A 17,089-nucleotide genomic window follows, 5' to 3' on the forward strand; every position below is an offset into this window, starting at 1 on the left:
TGTGTATCTCTTTGGGTATGCATAGGTAACCAAACAAAAATGTTCTAGATCTGTTACCACAATTTCCTTGGGGAGTCAGGTTTGTAATGTTCTGAGGTTGCACAATTTGTCACCGAGTCAGGTTTTGGGTACAGATGGTGCATTGTGAGCTAGCAGGACTTAGGCCAACACATTCTGATGGTGTGATAAGAATCAGTCTCGCACAGTTTTTACTTTTATGTTGGGAAAGTATGAGTTGTGCGACAGGTGGAAGGGAAATGTTCATATTTAATAGCAATTTCTTTTAACAAATGTCAATGCAGTGATAAAATCTAATTCTACTAAAGTTAAAAATAGGAGTTCAATCAACAACTTATTTTTAAACTCAAAAAGCCATTGTCATGCTTTTATAGCATCACTTGATATCTCAGCTAATGCTTTGGCTCTCAAGCCAAGTCAGACCTCTGGATTGGCTCTAGCAGGGGTCTCAAAGAATATCCTTGGCTTGCTAACCTCTAACATACCTGCTGAAGTTAAAACAATCCTATTCATATAATACTCCACTGGCTCCTACAATTTTGAGTCAAAAAGACTTCCCAACACTACTTAAGCCAAGTTCCTCAGCGGAACACCTTATCTCGAAATTGTAAGCTGAGTAGTGAACACCAGCAGAACTCCCAAAAAGACGAGCCAGAGGAAGACCTATGCTGGGTTAGACATTTTTAGGAGTTTAAATTTTGTATGCATCATTAACAATGTGAAGTATGCATTTAAACACACAAAGATACAGACTGATATAATATAGCTGGCTATGAAAAGATTTTCCTATGATGTGTAGAAGTGCATTTTTCTAATGATTATAATTATGCCACATTTCTGTCTAAAGCACCATCTTGTCCAAGATGGAAATCATCTCCGTCACTCATTCAGTACCCCCACCTCGGGCAAATACTCTCCCCACTAGTTTCGCAGAGCACATTCAAGCTGCACTGTACCAAGTTATTTTCATTGTTGATTTTGTTGTCCTGTTCCTGATGAACATCCCCAGTTCAACCCTACTTGTAAGATATACAGTTTCTTTCTGCTAGTTCACAGAGACCATTTCATTCACATAAGATGGTATTGTTAAAGTAGCTTGTTCTGTTCTAGCATCTCCGGATGACATTATCATAGAGGGTGCTGAATAATTATTCATGTAGTGGGATGGTGGTTAGTGCAATGTAATGTCTATTTTTGTGTGCTATAATTTGCTGAATAAATTATGTATTTGCTTACACCACGATGAATCTGCAGAAGTGTTGATTTAAAATGCAAGAATAATGTATAAAAATCCCTTTATTTTGGGGGTGAGCCAAAAGATTTCCCTGGAGACTTAGATGGTGCTAAGGATCATGTCCATTTTTCTCATTTTTTTTTGCTGCACATTTGGAACTTAGTGATTTCTGATTTTTTATACATTGCATTTGTGAGCCTTCATGGTATTCACTCCATATTGCTTTACTTTTAACTTTTTTGATTAAAACTCTTTAACTTTTTTATTGCTCTAGCACTCTGTTATTGAGATGGTCTAATTACATTTTTTTTTTATAAGAGTTGTTTAATTAAATGTATTTTCTTCTGATTATGATGCTCTGAAAGGTACCTTAACTTGGGGACACAATGCCTCATCAAATGCAGGCTCAACACAGACTTTGGTCCAGCTATATGTGGGAACACTGTTCGAGGTCAAATTTTGAGATGTCTTGATTTTGGGGGACAGTGTTTTGCTTTCACAGCTGCAGCGGCGCAAGTCAGTGACATGGCGGCTGACACCTCTAGTCAAAAGCTGAGCCCCAATACAGGGTCAAAGTGATGCATTCTCAGTTAAGTGGGTATTTTGTATGAAACTTATATACAGGATTGAAGTCTAATTCTTTATCCTTCTCTGGTTGATATTGAGTCACGCTTAATTAAGCAATAGATACAGCTCTCGCTTCATGAAGAATCCCCCCAGACAGCATCCCTTTGCAAAAACAAGTTATTATTATTTCCTTACTTTAACTTTTCATTTTTTTTAAATCTTTCTTAGAATGAGAGGCTGGCTCTTGTGTGCACTGACCCTCCTCGCCATCCCTATGCCCACTTTACGCCTCCCATGTTTAATGGCTAGGCAGAAAGTATTTTTAAGTAGGTTAAAACAAGTTGGCAATAAAAGGACTGTAAATCAGTACATTAACTCTTAATGAGGGGCAGATTAGAAGGGTGAATATATGTAGCACTTTACAATCTTCCACACTAAAACACACAAATAAAAGGAGTGCTTTAGGAAGTGTCCTTTCACACCCACGGAAAGCAACAAAAGTCCTGCGAATCCTCTGGCATGGACCACCACCACGCCCCTCCCCCATAAAAGACAGAATAATACCGAGAATTATTAGATATTTTTTTGGTAATCCGTGATTTGATGCTTCTACCCCATGGAATTACAATCATACTAAATTTTGGTAGCGAGAAGTGGCGCGACCCAGTGCTTTCTTTAGCTGCTTATAAACAAACGCACCTGGTCACAAGACAGAAGTGAACCCCTCAGAGGTCACTCTTGGTACCTGAAAACCTACTCTAGGACAATATGTGATCTTTAGCCCTGCAGCTCTCAGGGTGCTTGGTGCATGTAGCTCTCGAACCAGGGCACACTTTATTTATTTTCAGAAGCACCGTGAAAGGACACAGCCAGTATCAGGCATTGTACGGATAAAAGCATGGCACGCCCAGAGTGATGAATATTCAAGTTATGCAAGGCTTACCCAGTTGTAATGAGGGCTGGGCCCTCGCACCTGAAAACAGGCTTCAAAGCGGTACACCATTGCAGCCCTCAGGATGGTGTGTGATTTAGTTATTTACAGACCATCCCAACCCTGAGATCATATACAATATGTTTCCGGTCAAGTACATCTTCTAAGGTAGTGAATGCGGCTCTACTGGAGAATACGCTGGTTATTTACAGGCCAATCCCAAAGGAATAGCTATTCCTTTCAGAAATTGCACTGGTAAAAGCAGGTAAGTCCCAGGAGAGGGTGTGCTTAATTTATTCAAGACCTACACTGCCAGGATGCACAGCCAGCTCCTATTTTAAAGGCAATGTGGAGGTACACCAATGCAGTTCTCAGGATCGGAAACATTTTGATTTGTTCCCCGCTCTGTGGTCAAACCTCTGAAGTAAGGTGAGCAACGAGGCAAAAGCAAAAACCACACTGCTTGAATGGATTTAAGATTAGGAAAACCAGGTTTACTTTACATAAAAAAATAATTATGGCTGAGGGCGTGGCTTGAAGCCCACGGAAGATGATCGGCGTCTGGGTAGACCTCCTGGACCTGGTGCGAGTGAGCGTTCTTGCAGCTCTCCCTGCTGCTTTTTCTTGCCCAGCGGGAGTGTCCGAAGATTCGGTGAGACCCGACAACGTTTTCCGGCACTTGCCGATCTTCACCATGGCCCCAAAGCTCTTTTTCAGCTGACGGCTTGAATCTCTTCAGCGAGCCGGCCGCCATTTTGCATAATCGGCGGTTAAGCGCGAAAATGAAATCCTGTCATGACTGAGTGAGTTCCTTCAGGTAGCAATAAATTGTTCTTACTCTTAAACGTCCAGATACAATGACAGCTCTTCAACACAGTCTGCTCCTGTTTTATGGACTTTTTTACTAGGTATTGCTGTCCGCTTGTTTCTTAATGAAATCTCCTCACATCCTTGTTGCAAATGTGATATTTTTGTTTTCTTTGCAAGTTTTGCCTATATGGAGAGTTCCACTCTCAGTTTCTTAAATACACTTTTGAAGTGTGGGTTTTTGGTGCTGAAGTGCTGGTTTTTGATGCTATATATGTTTCATCAGTTGCTATCCCATATTCCAGTACATATATGGGACGTCTGAAAAAGGCAAACACCTCACTTCCACCCTCTGCAGTTTATTTAGAATTCCACTATTTTTTCAAAGTTTTCAAATATGGAGGACTCCTTGGTTGCTTTACACAAAGGTATCTCTTCATCTGTATCTAAAGGCAATACTGTCTTATCCACTACTGGGAAGGTTACTACCAAATGGCTAAAAAAGGACCCTCCCTCTTCTACAAATTCTGCTTCACCTGTTTTAATGGAGCTTTTGTTGTAAGAGATACATACGTACCTTAAGATCATTTATGAAAGAAACCAACTCTAAATTGCAGCATCTCACTGATAAGTGTCCCAAATAAAGGAAAGGCTGAATACAGTGGAGCAGAACATTACTTCATTTGGTTCTGCTATAGGCAAAATTCAACCTCTTCAAACCCAGGTCTCTTATCTCCATCAGCAGGTCAAAAACCTGGAAAATTGAAGCAAAAGAATTATCTAAGTCTTTATGGTTTGCCCAAAGGGTCGGAGGGCACTGGTTCTGTTACTTTTTTAAAGTTCTTCCTTCCCAAGCTTTTAAATATACCAAATATACCGGAGGACACCCATCCTAATATTCAGAGGGCTCACAGACTGGGGCATCAATCAACATACGTCTCCCAAGCATGCAAACCAAGAGGAGTCATTATGTACTTTCTTGAATACACTGACCATCTCAAAGTTCTTGCTCCTGTTAAGTCATCAAAACTTATTTCTTGGTCATATAACCCTCTATTTGTCTCCCAGGACTATGCTAATTCTACTTCTGACAGGCGCAAATAATTCCTTAACTTAAGACCTGATCTTTGTCTAATTGGAGCTCGTTTTGGCCTATTTCATCCATGCCAGTTTAAAGTTACCTATAAACACAAGACTACTACATAAGAGGATCCAGTTAAATTGAAGAGCTTTATTAATGCGTGGAAAATTGAAAATATGGATACCCCAGGACCCTCTTCTGCTCCTTGAGTGAAGCTCTTTTTATGTTACCTTATTTCCTTCATAAATCTTTAACTCAGAGTTGTGAGTGTTACTTAATTGTTGGTAATAATATGTTCAAATTTCTGCTGCTTCTATACAATGTTCAAGAGCCTCTGTCTCCTTTATTTTTTATAGTCATTATTATAGTTAATACTGATTATTAATCTTTATTTGCTTTCTTGCAGGTATATCATTAGTGTTTGTGGTTTTTCCCGTATTATGTAATATGTGCTGTTCTCCTCTCGTTCTCTCCCCATGGATTACCGACATACCATCTGTTCCATGTGGCTTCACCCCCCCTGAACCTTCCCTTGTATTCTGCTCTTCATAGGTATGTTCTGCCCGTCTTTTTTTGTCATCACTTTATTTACTTTTATTTTAGGGACCACTCTCTTTTTCTTGCCATCTCTTTCTCTTAGCATTCTATTTCTCCCTCCTCTTTCCTCTTTCTTTCTCACATCTAATTCCTGTTTTTCTTTGCATTATGGTTTTTAGGTATTTATATGTGATGATTAGGTCTACAATGTTTGTTTTCCGTGTTTGGTATGAATCGTTGCATTTTTTACTTTTCAAAAGTTGTTTATGTCTTTAAAAATAATTTCTTGGAATGCCAGGGGTTTAAATTCCCCTATTAAAAGACAACATGTTTTATCCCATTTGGCGCATCTAGTATTGCTCTGATTCAGGAGTCGCACCTTACAGAGCAAGAGTCTCTAAAACCTAAAAGAGGATGGGTAGGTGATGTTTTCTTTTACCCTGGTGATGGTAAAAGGAATGGAGTTATTACACTAAGTTATAAGTCGTTGTGTGCTAAGCTTCCCAGGATTCTGATGATGTTGGTAGATGGTTGTACACTAAAATGTCAATTGGGAGGGTTCCAGTCACTTTGTTAAATATTTATGCCCCCACGATTAACGACTCATTGTCTGGCCTGAATCAGATTCTTGCTGAATACCCTAAAGACAATTATATCCTAGCCGGTGATTGTAACCAGATAATCTTCCCTTTATAGATCATAATTCCAAGGTTACTTTTATACCAAACAGTACCCACAAACTTGCTGTCCAAATTATTAGGTAATGGAAGCTCGTCGATGCCTGACATCTTTGTAATCCTATTCTAAGAGACTATACTTACTTCTCTCCTGTCCATGAAACTCAATCTCAAATTTATTATTTTTTTATGTCACACTATCTCACAGACTCTACGTTCTGCAGACATTGGATCAATTTTAATTTCTGTCCATTACACTGTTTCCATTCAATTGGATCTCTCTCTCTGTTCTCATGCTCCCTGCAGGTGGCATTTTAACAATTCACTTCTCCTAGATACAAATTTTATCTCCTCCTTTGAGTTGCGTTTTCAGCATTATTTTCATTTTAATCAAACAGATGACTTGCCCTTTCATATTATCTGAGATGCTTCGAAAGCAACAGCACATGATTTTATTATCTCATATGTTGCTAAGAAGCGAAAAACATCACATACTTATACAACTGACCTTGTAGCCCAGATAACAAGACTGAAACACTCCTTTTATACTTCTAAATCAAAAGACTGTTTATCTGAACCTATTCGTGCTAAATTCCAGTTTAACAGAGAATCCACAGAAAGTGCCTCTTTGTTCTTGTTAAAATCTAGTGCACAATGTTATGGTGGTCAGAATAAGGTAGGCAAATTGGAGAATTACCTTTAGGTTAAGAACAACAAATTTAACATTGACTCTATTATTGACGCAAGTCAAACACCGAGATATATGGATTTGGAGATTTTGGATGAATTTGTTCAATATTATAAGTCCTTGTATACACCTGAAAATGTGACTTCTGACCTCGATACCTCGCAATTATTTTCCTCTATTCATAGACCTGCAGACAAATGTATTGACCTCTCACTATTGGAAAATGATATCTCACAATTAGAATTTCACATTGCACTGAACACGCAAAACAAATAAAAGGCCCTGACGGCTTTACTGCAGAATTTTACTGACATTTTGCTAAGTTACTCCTCCCCAAATTGCTATATCTCATATCCTCCTTCTCATTCTCCTGTTCTTGTTTAGGTTCCATTTTGGATGCTTTAATTTGTCTTATCCCTAAGGAAGGTAAGGACCCTCATTTTTGCAAAAACTATAGGCCAATCCCACTGATCAATATTGACTATAAAATAGTTTCTAAAGCTTTAGCCCTGAGACGTGACTCCTATCTTCCTGATCTGCGTGGTAAGGAACAATCAGGTTTTGCCAAAGGAAGATATATTTCAGACAACACTTGTCTGAAACATATCTACCTTTGGAAAGGACACACATTTGTGTGTCCTTTCCAAATCTCTTATTAAAACGGAGTCGGACGCAGCGATTGCTTTAGACGCTGAGAAAGCGTTTGATCGTGTCTATTGGCCCTTTCTCTTCCATACTCTACGTTGGTTTCTCTTTGGCCTTAAAAGTATTTCCCTCATTTCTCTATGTATTGTGCCCTAAGAGAAGCTATTTGTGCTAATGGTCTTACCTCTTCTTATTTTTCCTTGGGAAGGGGTGTACGCTTTCACCTTTTCCTTTTAATTTAGTACTCAAACCCTTTCTTTCTCGCTTGCGTCAGAATCAGGATATTAAGGGATTTCCATTTAGTGGTTCGTAGATTAAATTTGCAGCATTTGCGGATAATGTCCTCTTGTTCCTTTCCTAACCTATCTCGTCCTTGCCAGCTTTTTTGCAAGAGGTTGCCTCATACAGTGATGTCTCTGGTTATAAGTTGAATAATGAAAAATGTGAAATACTGCCCTGACTAAATTTACGTCCAATTTTACGTTGAATCCTCAACAAATTAAATATCTTGGTTTGTGGTTCACCCCCCTCTGTCACCTCTTCAGTTTCTATAAATCTAGAAAAATGTGTACATAAATTAACCACTTTAACAGCTCGATAGCATCCGCTTCATATTTCCTGGTGGGGTCGCTGGGATACCATTAAAATTATGCTGAGCCTCACTGTATTGTTCACGTTATCTAATCTCCCGCAGTCCATACCTCTTAAATATTTTAAGAAGCTTAACTCTATCCTCATTTCATTCATTTGGAATCATAAAAAATCTTGCATGTCTTTACTCAAATTAGCTCGTCCAAAATTGGAAGGAGGGGTTAAATTCTTGGACTTTCCCAACTACCATAAGAGTTTTCTATTGCGTCAGTCATCTAGATGGCTTTCTGACTCCACGACACCGGGCCCATTATGGATGGATGTGGAGAAATCTTTTCTCCTCCCCTTCTCTTTTAAGGAATATTTATTTTTCACTCACAAGCCACAGTCTCTCTCTACACCTATTCTTAAGCGCTCTTGTAAATTATTGGATTCCACTCTTCATAACAATCCCACAGATATTGTAACTGCTCTTAGATATACCATTATACACAACTAAGAAATACTCAATAATAATAAACCCATTTACTGAAAATCCTGCGGAAACAAAGGTTTAATCTGGGTGCACCAACTTTTTGAGCATGATACTTTCTTATCATTTTCCCAAGCCTCTCATCAATTTGATTTGCCCTTAACATTTACAAACAAATACAAAGTATTTCATAGTGCCCTTTGTACTGTTTATGAACAAAGTCAACTTTCCTTATCTTCAGCAGTATCTACTAATAAACTCTCTTCCCCAACAGCGTCTACTATGTATTCCTACTTATCTCCATCCGACTGTAGCAGAGCCAAAACAAAGAAGGAATTGGCCTGGGAGTCCAACTTTGCATTTGACTGGTCGATTCCTTTCTGGGCAAAAATTTGGAATTAAATCAGAAAATCATCTAGGGCAACAAATACCACGCAGTCCCATTTCTTTATATATAACAGACATTTATCGACTCCTACTCTTTTGCACACAATGCACTCAGCTACAGCGGACACTTGTTGGACATGCTCTTTGCCGCAAGCGGATTTAAAACATTACGTTTTCTTTTTGTTGTTTTTTTTTCCTTTTTTTTTTTTTTGTTCCTCATCTCCACCATGGCTTCAATCCGCCGTACCAATGGACAGGGGGAGATGACATAAGATAACGACATGCTGTCTCAGTCGAGGACTGGCAAGGGTATTGTTGTGATGTAAATCCGCCAAACAAAACCTTCAGCAGGTCGTCTCCCGTCATACCCTTACACCCTGCTTACGGTTGAACAGATATTTTGCCATTTAGCCTGTTACCACCATTGCTTTATTCACCAAGTCGCCTAGTAGAACAGCGAAGATGTTCTAGCAAAAAGGGTGTATCATGGCTTCGTAATCATTGGAACTGGGGGGAAAAAAAAACCCAGCTCAATTTATTGGGACCAATCAAGTTTGTGCCAAAATACTCTTTTATCTGATTTTCCGGCCCTAGAAAGATCCATTTTTGATAATTGTAGCATAGAGGAGCACCAGTCGAGCAACGACGGAGGGGACGCCTCTTTCCAACGTTTACAGATTTCTTGTCGGGCCACCAACATAGAGTAGAATAAAAGGTTATTGTTTGGACTTCGCTTCCGATCTACTACTCCAAAAATTACAAGCCGAAGATCTATGCCCACTATAGAGCCTGTTGAAGATGTTAATTTATTGGCTATTGAGTGCCAATAAGATGTTAAATGTGGACAGTCATAGAACATGTGTGCATCAGAGGCTGCCACTTGACCACACCGGGCGCATGCCACTGGTTCCCCTATTGAAAATTTCGACAGTCTCTGAGGGGAATAGTAAACTCTATGGAGGGTATACAGGTGGTTTCTCCAGAGCCAAGCTGGTTTAACTATATCCCAAAGAACATTACAAGAGGCTAGCCATAGTTCCTGTAAATTAACAGAAGGTAACAGGGAACCCCATAGTTGATCTGGCAGATGGAATTCTCCGTCTATCTCCTCTAAGATTAGGTTATATAAGAAGGCAACCTTCTTCGATGCAGGTATTTTGTCAAGTAAAGAAGATTCCAGTTGAGAGCTTCCTCCTAGTGGCTTATGAGGGTGACGTGAAACCTCCGCTGTATATGCTTGTGCCCAACTTGAGATTTGTAGGAACTTAAATCTGGAGAAATTAGGGCCCACCTTGCTTACTAAATGTTCCCAAGAAAGCATGTCCCCCTCCACAAACAAGTCACCCCATGTTAGGACTCCAGCATCAATTAATGGACTTATCAATATATCATTAGCCCAACCCGGAGGAGCAGGGAGATCCCATATAGGAGATCTGTTCGAATAATACCCTATTTTAGTGGTGACTCTCAAATTATACCAAGTTTTTGCTAGGCCCTGCAACACCTTAAGTTTAATTTTCTTTAAAAATGTGGGGTCTCCAAACTTAAAGAGGAACCCAGACTGCCCTAGTCCTTCACACTGTAATAATGTTGTAAACATTAACCCGATGTCCTGGTTTGATGGTATTTTTAACAGCATTCTGGCATTTGTCATTTGAAAGGCCCAAGCGTAGATCTGAAGGTCTGGGCCGGCCAGCCCAATCTTCTCCCTTCGACGCCTTAGTTTCTTCCAGGCTATTCTTATATTTTTATTCTTCCAAACAAATTTAGATATATCACTCTGCATCTTCGAAATTAATGCTGGCTCAAAATATAGTGGTATACTATTAAAAATAAAAGTCAACTTAGGCAGAATGGACATTTTAACTAAATTTGAGCGCCCCAAGAGTGTCAATGGTAGATTCCCCAAGAGCCCATCAACTTCCTACATTCTTTAGCGACTAAAGTAAAGTTTGTAGAAGTTATCAAATTAATATCCTTAACAATTCTCACGCCCAGATATCTCAAGTTATCACAGGGTTTCACAGGCAGCCCAGTTACTGCGCTATTCCACACCATAACCTCAGTTTTAGTGGCATTGACTTCATAGCCAGAGATGTTACCAAATTCTGATGCCAGTTTTATGGCTGAGGGAAACGCTGTGCTGATATCAGAAGTCATAATCATAATATCATCCGCTTACAGGGACACTTTTTTCCCAATCTCTATATCTGAAAGGTATGATGTTATTATCCTCCCGAATTTTCTGAGCAAACGGCTCGATATAGAGATCAAAGAGCAGGGGCGATAGAGGGCAACCCTGTCTTGTGCCCCTTGTAATAGCAAATGGTTCAGTCAAACCGCCATTAACCAATATCGAGGCAGATGGATTCTGATATAAGAGTTTGACTGCTCTGCGAAAAGCCTGACCCACACCGAACTTTTCCAAGGCCCCCGACAGGTGCAACCAGTTGACCCTGTCGAAGGCCTTGGTGGCATCCAGCGTAAGAATAGCCAAGGGTAATGAGGAGGTAGTCGCAATGTCTATTGCTCCAATCAGGTCATACGTCAGCTCAAAAAGCTGGCGACCCTTCACAAAGCCCTTTTGGTTGAAATGCAGAACTGAAGGAGCGACCTGACCCAGCCTCTTAGCCAAGAGTGACGTAAAGATCTTATAATCCACATTAAGTATTGAAATGGGGCGATAAGAGCCGCAGTCTGTGGGAACCTTGCCTGGTTTCAAAATCAGTGTAATCGATGCCTGATTCCATGACATGGGCGGTGAAACTCCCTGCAACAAAACTTCATTAAATAGTGTGGCAAGAAAAGGAGCTATATCACCCGCAAGATGTTTATATATCTCGCCGGGCAAGCCGTCTGGCCCTGCCGCCTTACCACTACTGCAGTTATGTATAGCAATTTCTACCTCTTCTTTTGTTATTGCCTGGTCCAAAGAGGCACTTTGTTCTGAGGAGAGTGATGGCAGTGGAATGTTACTAAGCCATGCCTTCACAGTTTCGGGGGAGATATTATTGTCCTCCTGGTAGATAGACTGAAAGAAGTCTTTGAAAGCTGCTCTTATTTCTAAGTCTGAAGATACAGTACCAGAACTAGTTGCTATAGAACCTATATTATTACGTGTCTAGTCTGTTCTAGACTTCCAAGCTAATAACTTCCCTGCCGCTTCACCAAATTCGAAATGGGCTAGTTTACTTACTTCCCATCTTTGAAGAATGCGCCGACTAAGTACTGAAGCAAGTTCCCCTTTGAGCTTCAGCAACTCCTCCTGTTTCTCTAATATAAAAGAATCTGGTACATTATTAGAGGTTTCTAGTTCAGTTTGAACCAACAATAGATTAGCCTCTATAGTTGTGACTTCTTGGGTGTACTGTCTCCTTCTGAACGTAGTTTTGTTCTTGATAACCCCTCGCAAGGTACATTTAAAAGCGTCCCATATAGAGCTGGAGCTAGCAGAACCAATGTTTACCTTAAAGAATTTGTGCGCTTCAACTCTGATATATTCCAAATCCTCTGGAGATGTAAGTAGAGATCTATCAATGGACCATGACCTAATCGGAGGTTGAACCAGCGCTGTAAGATCTAAAAATACTGCCGAATGATCCGACAGGTGAGATGGCAAGTAGGTGACAGTCTTCACTGAGTCCGACAAAACTCTACTAACTAAAAAAAAGTCGATCCTAGACCTATGGCGATATTTATAATTTCGGAAATAAAAACCGGTTTTCTGCCCTGACCTTACTCTCCAAATGTCTATAAATCCATATTGAGACATCGCTTTCAGTAAAAAGTCTCTAGATTTAGACAAAGTATGTTGCCTGCTAGAGGTAGTCTTGTCTAAGACAGGGTTAAGTACAATATTAAAGTCACCTGCTATGATGATAGGTTCAGGGAAATGTAAGAGCTCAGAAAATAATGATATCAGGGCTGAGGGGTCATCTCGGTTGGGCCCATAATAACCAGCTATCGTAAAACGAGAACCACCTATCATTACAGTCACAATAGCCCACCTACCTGCGGGATCTACTTTTTGCTCAATTAGTCTGGTAGTGATTGTCTTTTTAAACATTACGTTTTTACATGCTCTACTGTGATGTGCTTTTGACACAGGTCTGGGCTCAGGTTAATTCAATTTTTCATATGGCAGTCCCTTTTTCTATTCCTACTATCTTTTTAGGTGGTATATCTAAAGCCTGAGCGCCAACCTCCAGTGACATTCGTATTTTGGATTTATTGTTGGCAACGGCTTTTCAACAGTTCACCAAAAATGTGAAGGACTCTACTAAGTTATCATTTCAAGGTTGGTGCTTTGCAGTTTGCTACAATCATAGACTGGACACAAGTAATGTCTCCCCCCATGTCTCTAGCTCTGAAACACCAGATCTTGTGGTCCCCCGTTACATAGTTCTCAGACGATAGTGCACAACACTCCTCTGCACGTAGACCTGCCCAACCAGAAGTTCTTCAACCTCCCTGACTTTCCTTCTATCTCAATTTAACATAATTAAATATATTGCTTGATAATTCAGTTTTGTATGTAACTTCTATATAATGCATTTGTTTTCTTATGATTGTACTACCAAACTTTTCTTGGTTTTCTTTGCCCTTACTTAATTTCTCTCCATTATAGATGACTAGTATTGCTTAGTTATGTATTATTTATTGTAAAGTACTGTTCCTTATCACTATGCCTTATTGCGTTCTAAATAAACTCATTTTAAAACACAAAAAGTGTATGGCTATAGTTTAAAAAAATGGCCGAGACGGGGTAACTAGGATAGCGAGAGGGCTTAGCATTCACCGTCGGATATGGATGCACTACAGGGGCCCATATCCTGAATGGAACAACCTCCTGCTCTGGGAGAGTGCCTATTGCCTGCACCAGCTATGCATATACTTCTTAATTCCGCTATGTCTAGTACTTGTTTGCACAAAATGATGCACAATACAATAAAGGAATCTTAAAAGCAACCTTGAAAACAGTGCCCGATGTGATAGCGACAACTCACTTGGCCTGAACAGCAAAACAACAGAGGTGCTGCTCTGGAGCAACCCTACTGAGTTTGACTTTTGAATTAGTAGATATGTGCAGAAATCACAATTAATAATAATACTGCCTGTGGCACAAATGAAAAACAAATGATGGACAGAATGCTGAACAATGTCAAACACTCACCCCCAGAACAGAGATCAGAGCATAAATCTATCGTATTTTTGCTCACCACCCATTCCACTTTGGATCCATCCATATGCAAATGAGTCTTGGCCCTGCCCCTCATGGGAACAGTTCAGCCCAAACTCCTAGGTCAGGTCCTCCCCAGTCAGAAACAAGCATCCTAGGACTGGTTTCAGGGTATCACACCTCATCAGCCAGGATAGCCTGACTAAGGTGGCATTGTGAGCATGGGACCCACGTCTGGGCATACCCATCCCACTTGGGGTGACAAATGCAAAGAGAACAAATAATGGACGGAATGCTGAACAATGTCAAACACACCCCCAGTACAGAGATCTGGGCCTAAATCTATCGTTTTTTAGCTCAGCACGCCATTCCAGTTGGCAGGGGCGGTTTCTCCATTAGGGCTGTGGGGCTCCTCCCCTCTGAAAATTCCTATACATTCACATTAAAAAATATATAATGGACTGATTTATTTAGCGATACGATCGTATTTCTAAACAAATTGAAGTATTTAAGTCTGGGTTGTCTGTTTCAGGCTGCCTGCCCTGCCTCGCTCTGAAGCAGGAGAAGGAATATAGGCAGTAAATCAACTTTATTAACGTGACGCACAATGCAGGGCTTTCTGTTTTAAAGCCCTTCATTGCTATTGGGGTCTCTGGTTGTATTCACAATGTAGGCTAGTGACTCAATAAGCGTCAGGGTTTTGGGCGTAGGAAACTTCATCTCTGGATGATTTCAGATGTCCGTCATTAAAAAGACGTAGATCCCACCCTTTCCTCATACTAGAGAGTGGATGCAAGCATTTCTGATATGGTACCTTGTTCTCTGTAATGATAAGTGATTGTAAGCTAATGCTGTGTTCTGTATATTGTACTGAGACCTCTCATCACTCTACCCTGCCACACTGTGACACCCCAAGCCCTTGCTGCACATTGGTCTCTCCTTTAGAAGTGGAGCTGTGGCATTTGCTCCCTTGTGAAATGGATCCCAATAAGGAGCAGGGTTTGCTCTTGTTGTTGCGAAATGGATCCAAATATCCGAGTCAGGTCCAAAGTGAGATTTATGTGCTTACTGTGTACCATGTGCTTACAGTGACCAGTTCTCTGATGTATGGCATCAAAACTGGCCCTGTGTACATGCCCCTAAGTAAACACTGATGCTAAAACATGGATTGACTTATAAACAATGAATGTTAAAAACATTGAGGGAATGCATTTCAGTGATTTAGTTTCTCTCGTATTTTACATGCTTTACTTGAATCTTGCATTCCCCTTGAGTTAGCTATTTTATAATGTTGTTGTTTATCTGTATCTTTTCTGTGCATACTTTGAAGCTTGAGCCATGCCGTGTGTTTATGAGGGACTTAGATTGAGCGCTCAGGTGCTAAGGCTGAAGCCAAACTAAGTGCCTGTCAGTGGGTTGGCCTCTCTGCAGAGCACAGAGAACAATGTTTGTGTATTCCATTTGCAACTGAAATTCTGTGGATATGTGTGTGAAGGGGGTAGACTGATGTCAAAATATTTTCAAAGCAAAAGTAAGAGAAATGAAAGTGCTAACATTTGAGGGAGTGCAGTGCATGTTGGGGGCGGTGAAGTGACAGAGATGTGAGGAAGGGCATTCGGGGAAGAGTGAAAAGAGGATGCTGAAGAAGAAAGAGAGGGGGTTGAAGATGTGCAGATGGACAAGATATGCAGTGAAAAAGAAGATGCATATCTAACAAAAAGCACACATAATTGAAGGCCAAAACTCCTTCCACAGGCCTCAATGCTATTTAATTCACAGACTCACTATTTCAGAATTTAAACATTTCCAATTTTATTTATTTATAAGAAATTGTTGTTACTCATTTATCTTAAACAGCTAACACCCAGTGACAAAGCCAATCATACTGACAGGCTTTAGACGTATGTCAGTTCCTGAGCTATTTATCTGGATAAAATTACATCTCAGAGAGAAACCAAAGTATCGGTCTGATGGCAAACGTTTATGAACCACCACCTTCAAATGTCACCAGCCGCTACTGCAGTTTGGACCCATCCATGTGCAAATAAGTCAGTAGCACAACTAAGACAAGCCTTCATGCTGTACCATTAGACTGGTACTAACAAAAAAGCGTGCAGCCAAACTAGATGAAAGACGGAAAATAACAGAAAACCTTGACATACTAGAGATATCAGTGTCTTCCATAAGGAGTTGAGGATGATATACTGTGTCAGTTCCTATGGTAATAGCCTTACCTTGATTAAATCTCAGTACATCTTACTTTTTGTAACTAGCGTGCATTTTGTAGGAGGTGAGGTGTGCTGTCACAAGTACTGAAAGGTATCTAGCGACATGAAGATTTCTAGGTGTCAAGAGCCAAGCAGTGTAATAGTGGAAAATTACACGTTTGGTGGTACAGTGCGAGGGCAGCATGTGGATAACATGACTTTGGTCACAGACAAAAGAAGACACTCAGAATCATGCACAAAGGAGACCTACCGGCAAATCTTTTATGATTGTCATAGTCCTCAGAGCAGGGGACCTCGAAGAACCTCTCCTGCACCATTTCACTTTGGTGAGCCAGCACCTCGGTGACAAAGTCTTCACTGGTCGAGGAACTCCATAGGACGAAGAGACCAAAAAAGGCTGCAGTCATGATGGGAAGGACCACTTTCAGCCACACCCTCTGGGAGTCCTGCTGCGGGATGCTTTTCTTCACACTGAGTCAATATAAAAGTAATTTATATGCAGGTTATTATTATGTAAACTGCTCACCTGTGAACAAAATTGATTTCAGCTTGTCCCATGGCATTATGATAATTATTTTAGGAGTTTGCTGAAGTGTAGATCAAGCTTCATAGTTTTTTAAAGACAACAGCCACATGTATCATGCACTTTATCGGATTGATTTGCAGAATCGGGCTGTTTGCGATCGGTAAAAATGCCTTTTAGTATGTATGAATTCCAATTTGCGATTCGGTAACATGTTACGGAATCAGACTTTGGAATTGTGAATATATACCCATTCGGTATTAGGTAGAGTCGTGTTTAGGGCATCCCTTGCTAATACTAAATCGCAGCAGTATGTAAGAATGTTTTGCCACCGAAATGTGGGGGCAAAAGATTTGCATTTTACCATCAACTTCAAGTAGGTGGTAAAGAATTACCAAATGGGAAGGGGTCCTTAAGGGACCCCTTCCCATTTGGAAACGGTGGTGGAATTTTTTTTGAAGAGCAGGCAGTGCTCTTAAAAAATAAAGGGAAAACAATTCACTTTTCTTTATTAAACGCAACCC

At 40.3% G+C, this 17,089-nt stretch overlaps 1 protein-coding gene across 2 annotated transcripts in view; it reads right to left on the bottom strand.

Moving 5' to 3' along the window:
• The window catches only part of OGFOD3 (2-oxoglutarate and iron dependent oxygenase domain containing 3), a 1,262,510-nt gene that overhangs the window by 1,154,785 nt on the left and 90,636 nt on the right, over positions 1-17,089 (bottom strand). For both annotated transcript variants that reach the window (XM_078654650.1, XM_078654651.1), the window contains one exon: positions 16,293-16,513. In XM_078654650.1, the coding sequence (XP_078510776.1) occupies positions 16,293-16,513 (221 nt within the window). The remainder of the gene's footprint in view (positions 1-16,292; positions 16,514-17,089) is intronic.

Source organism: Lissotriton helveticus, chromosome 7 (assembly GCF_964261635.1).
Source record: "Lissotriton helveticus chromosome 7, aLisHel1.1, whole genome shotgun sequence".
In the NCBI taxonomy this organism is placed as follows: Eukaryota; Metazoa; Chordata; class Amphibia; order Caudata; family Salamandridae; genus Lissotriton; species Lissotriton helveticus.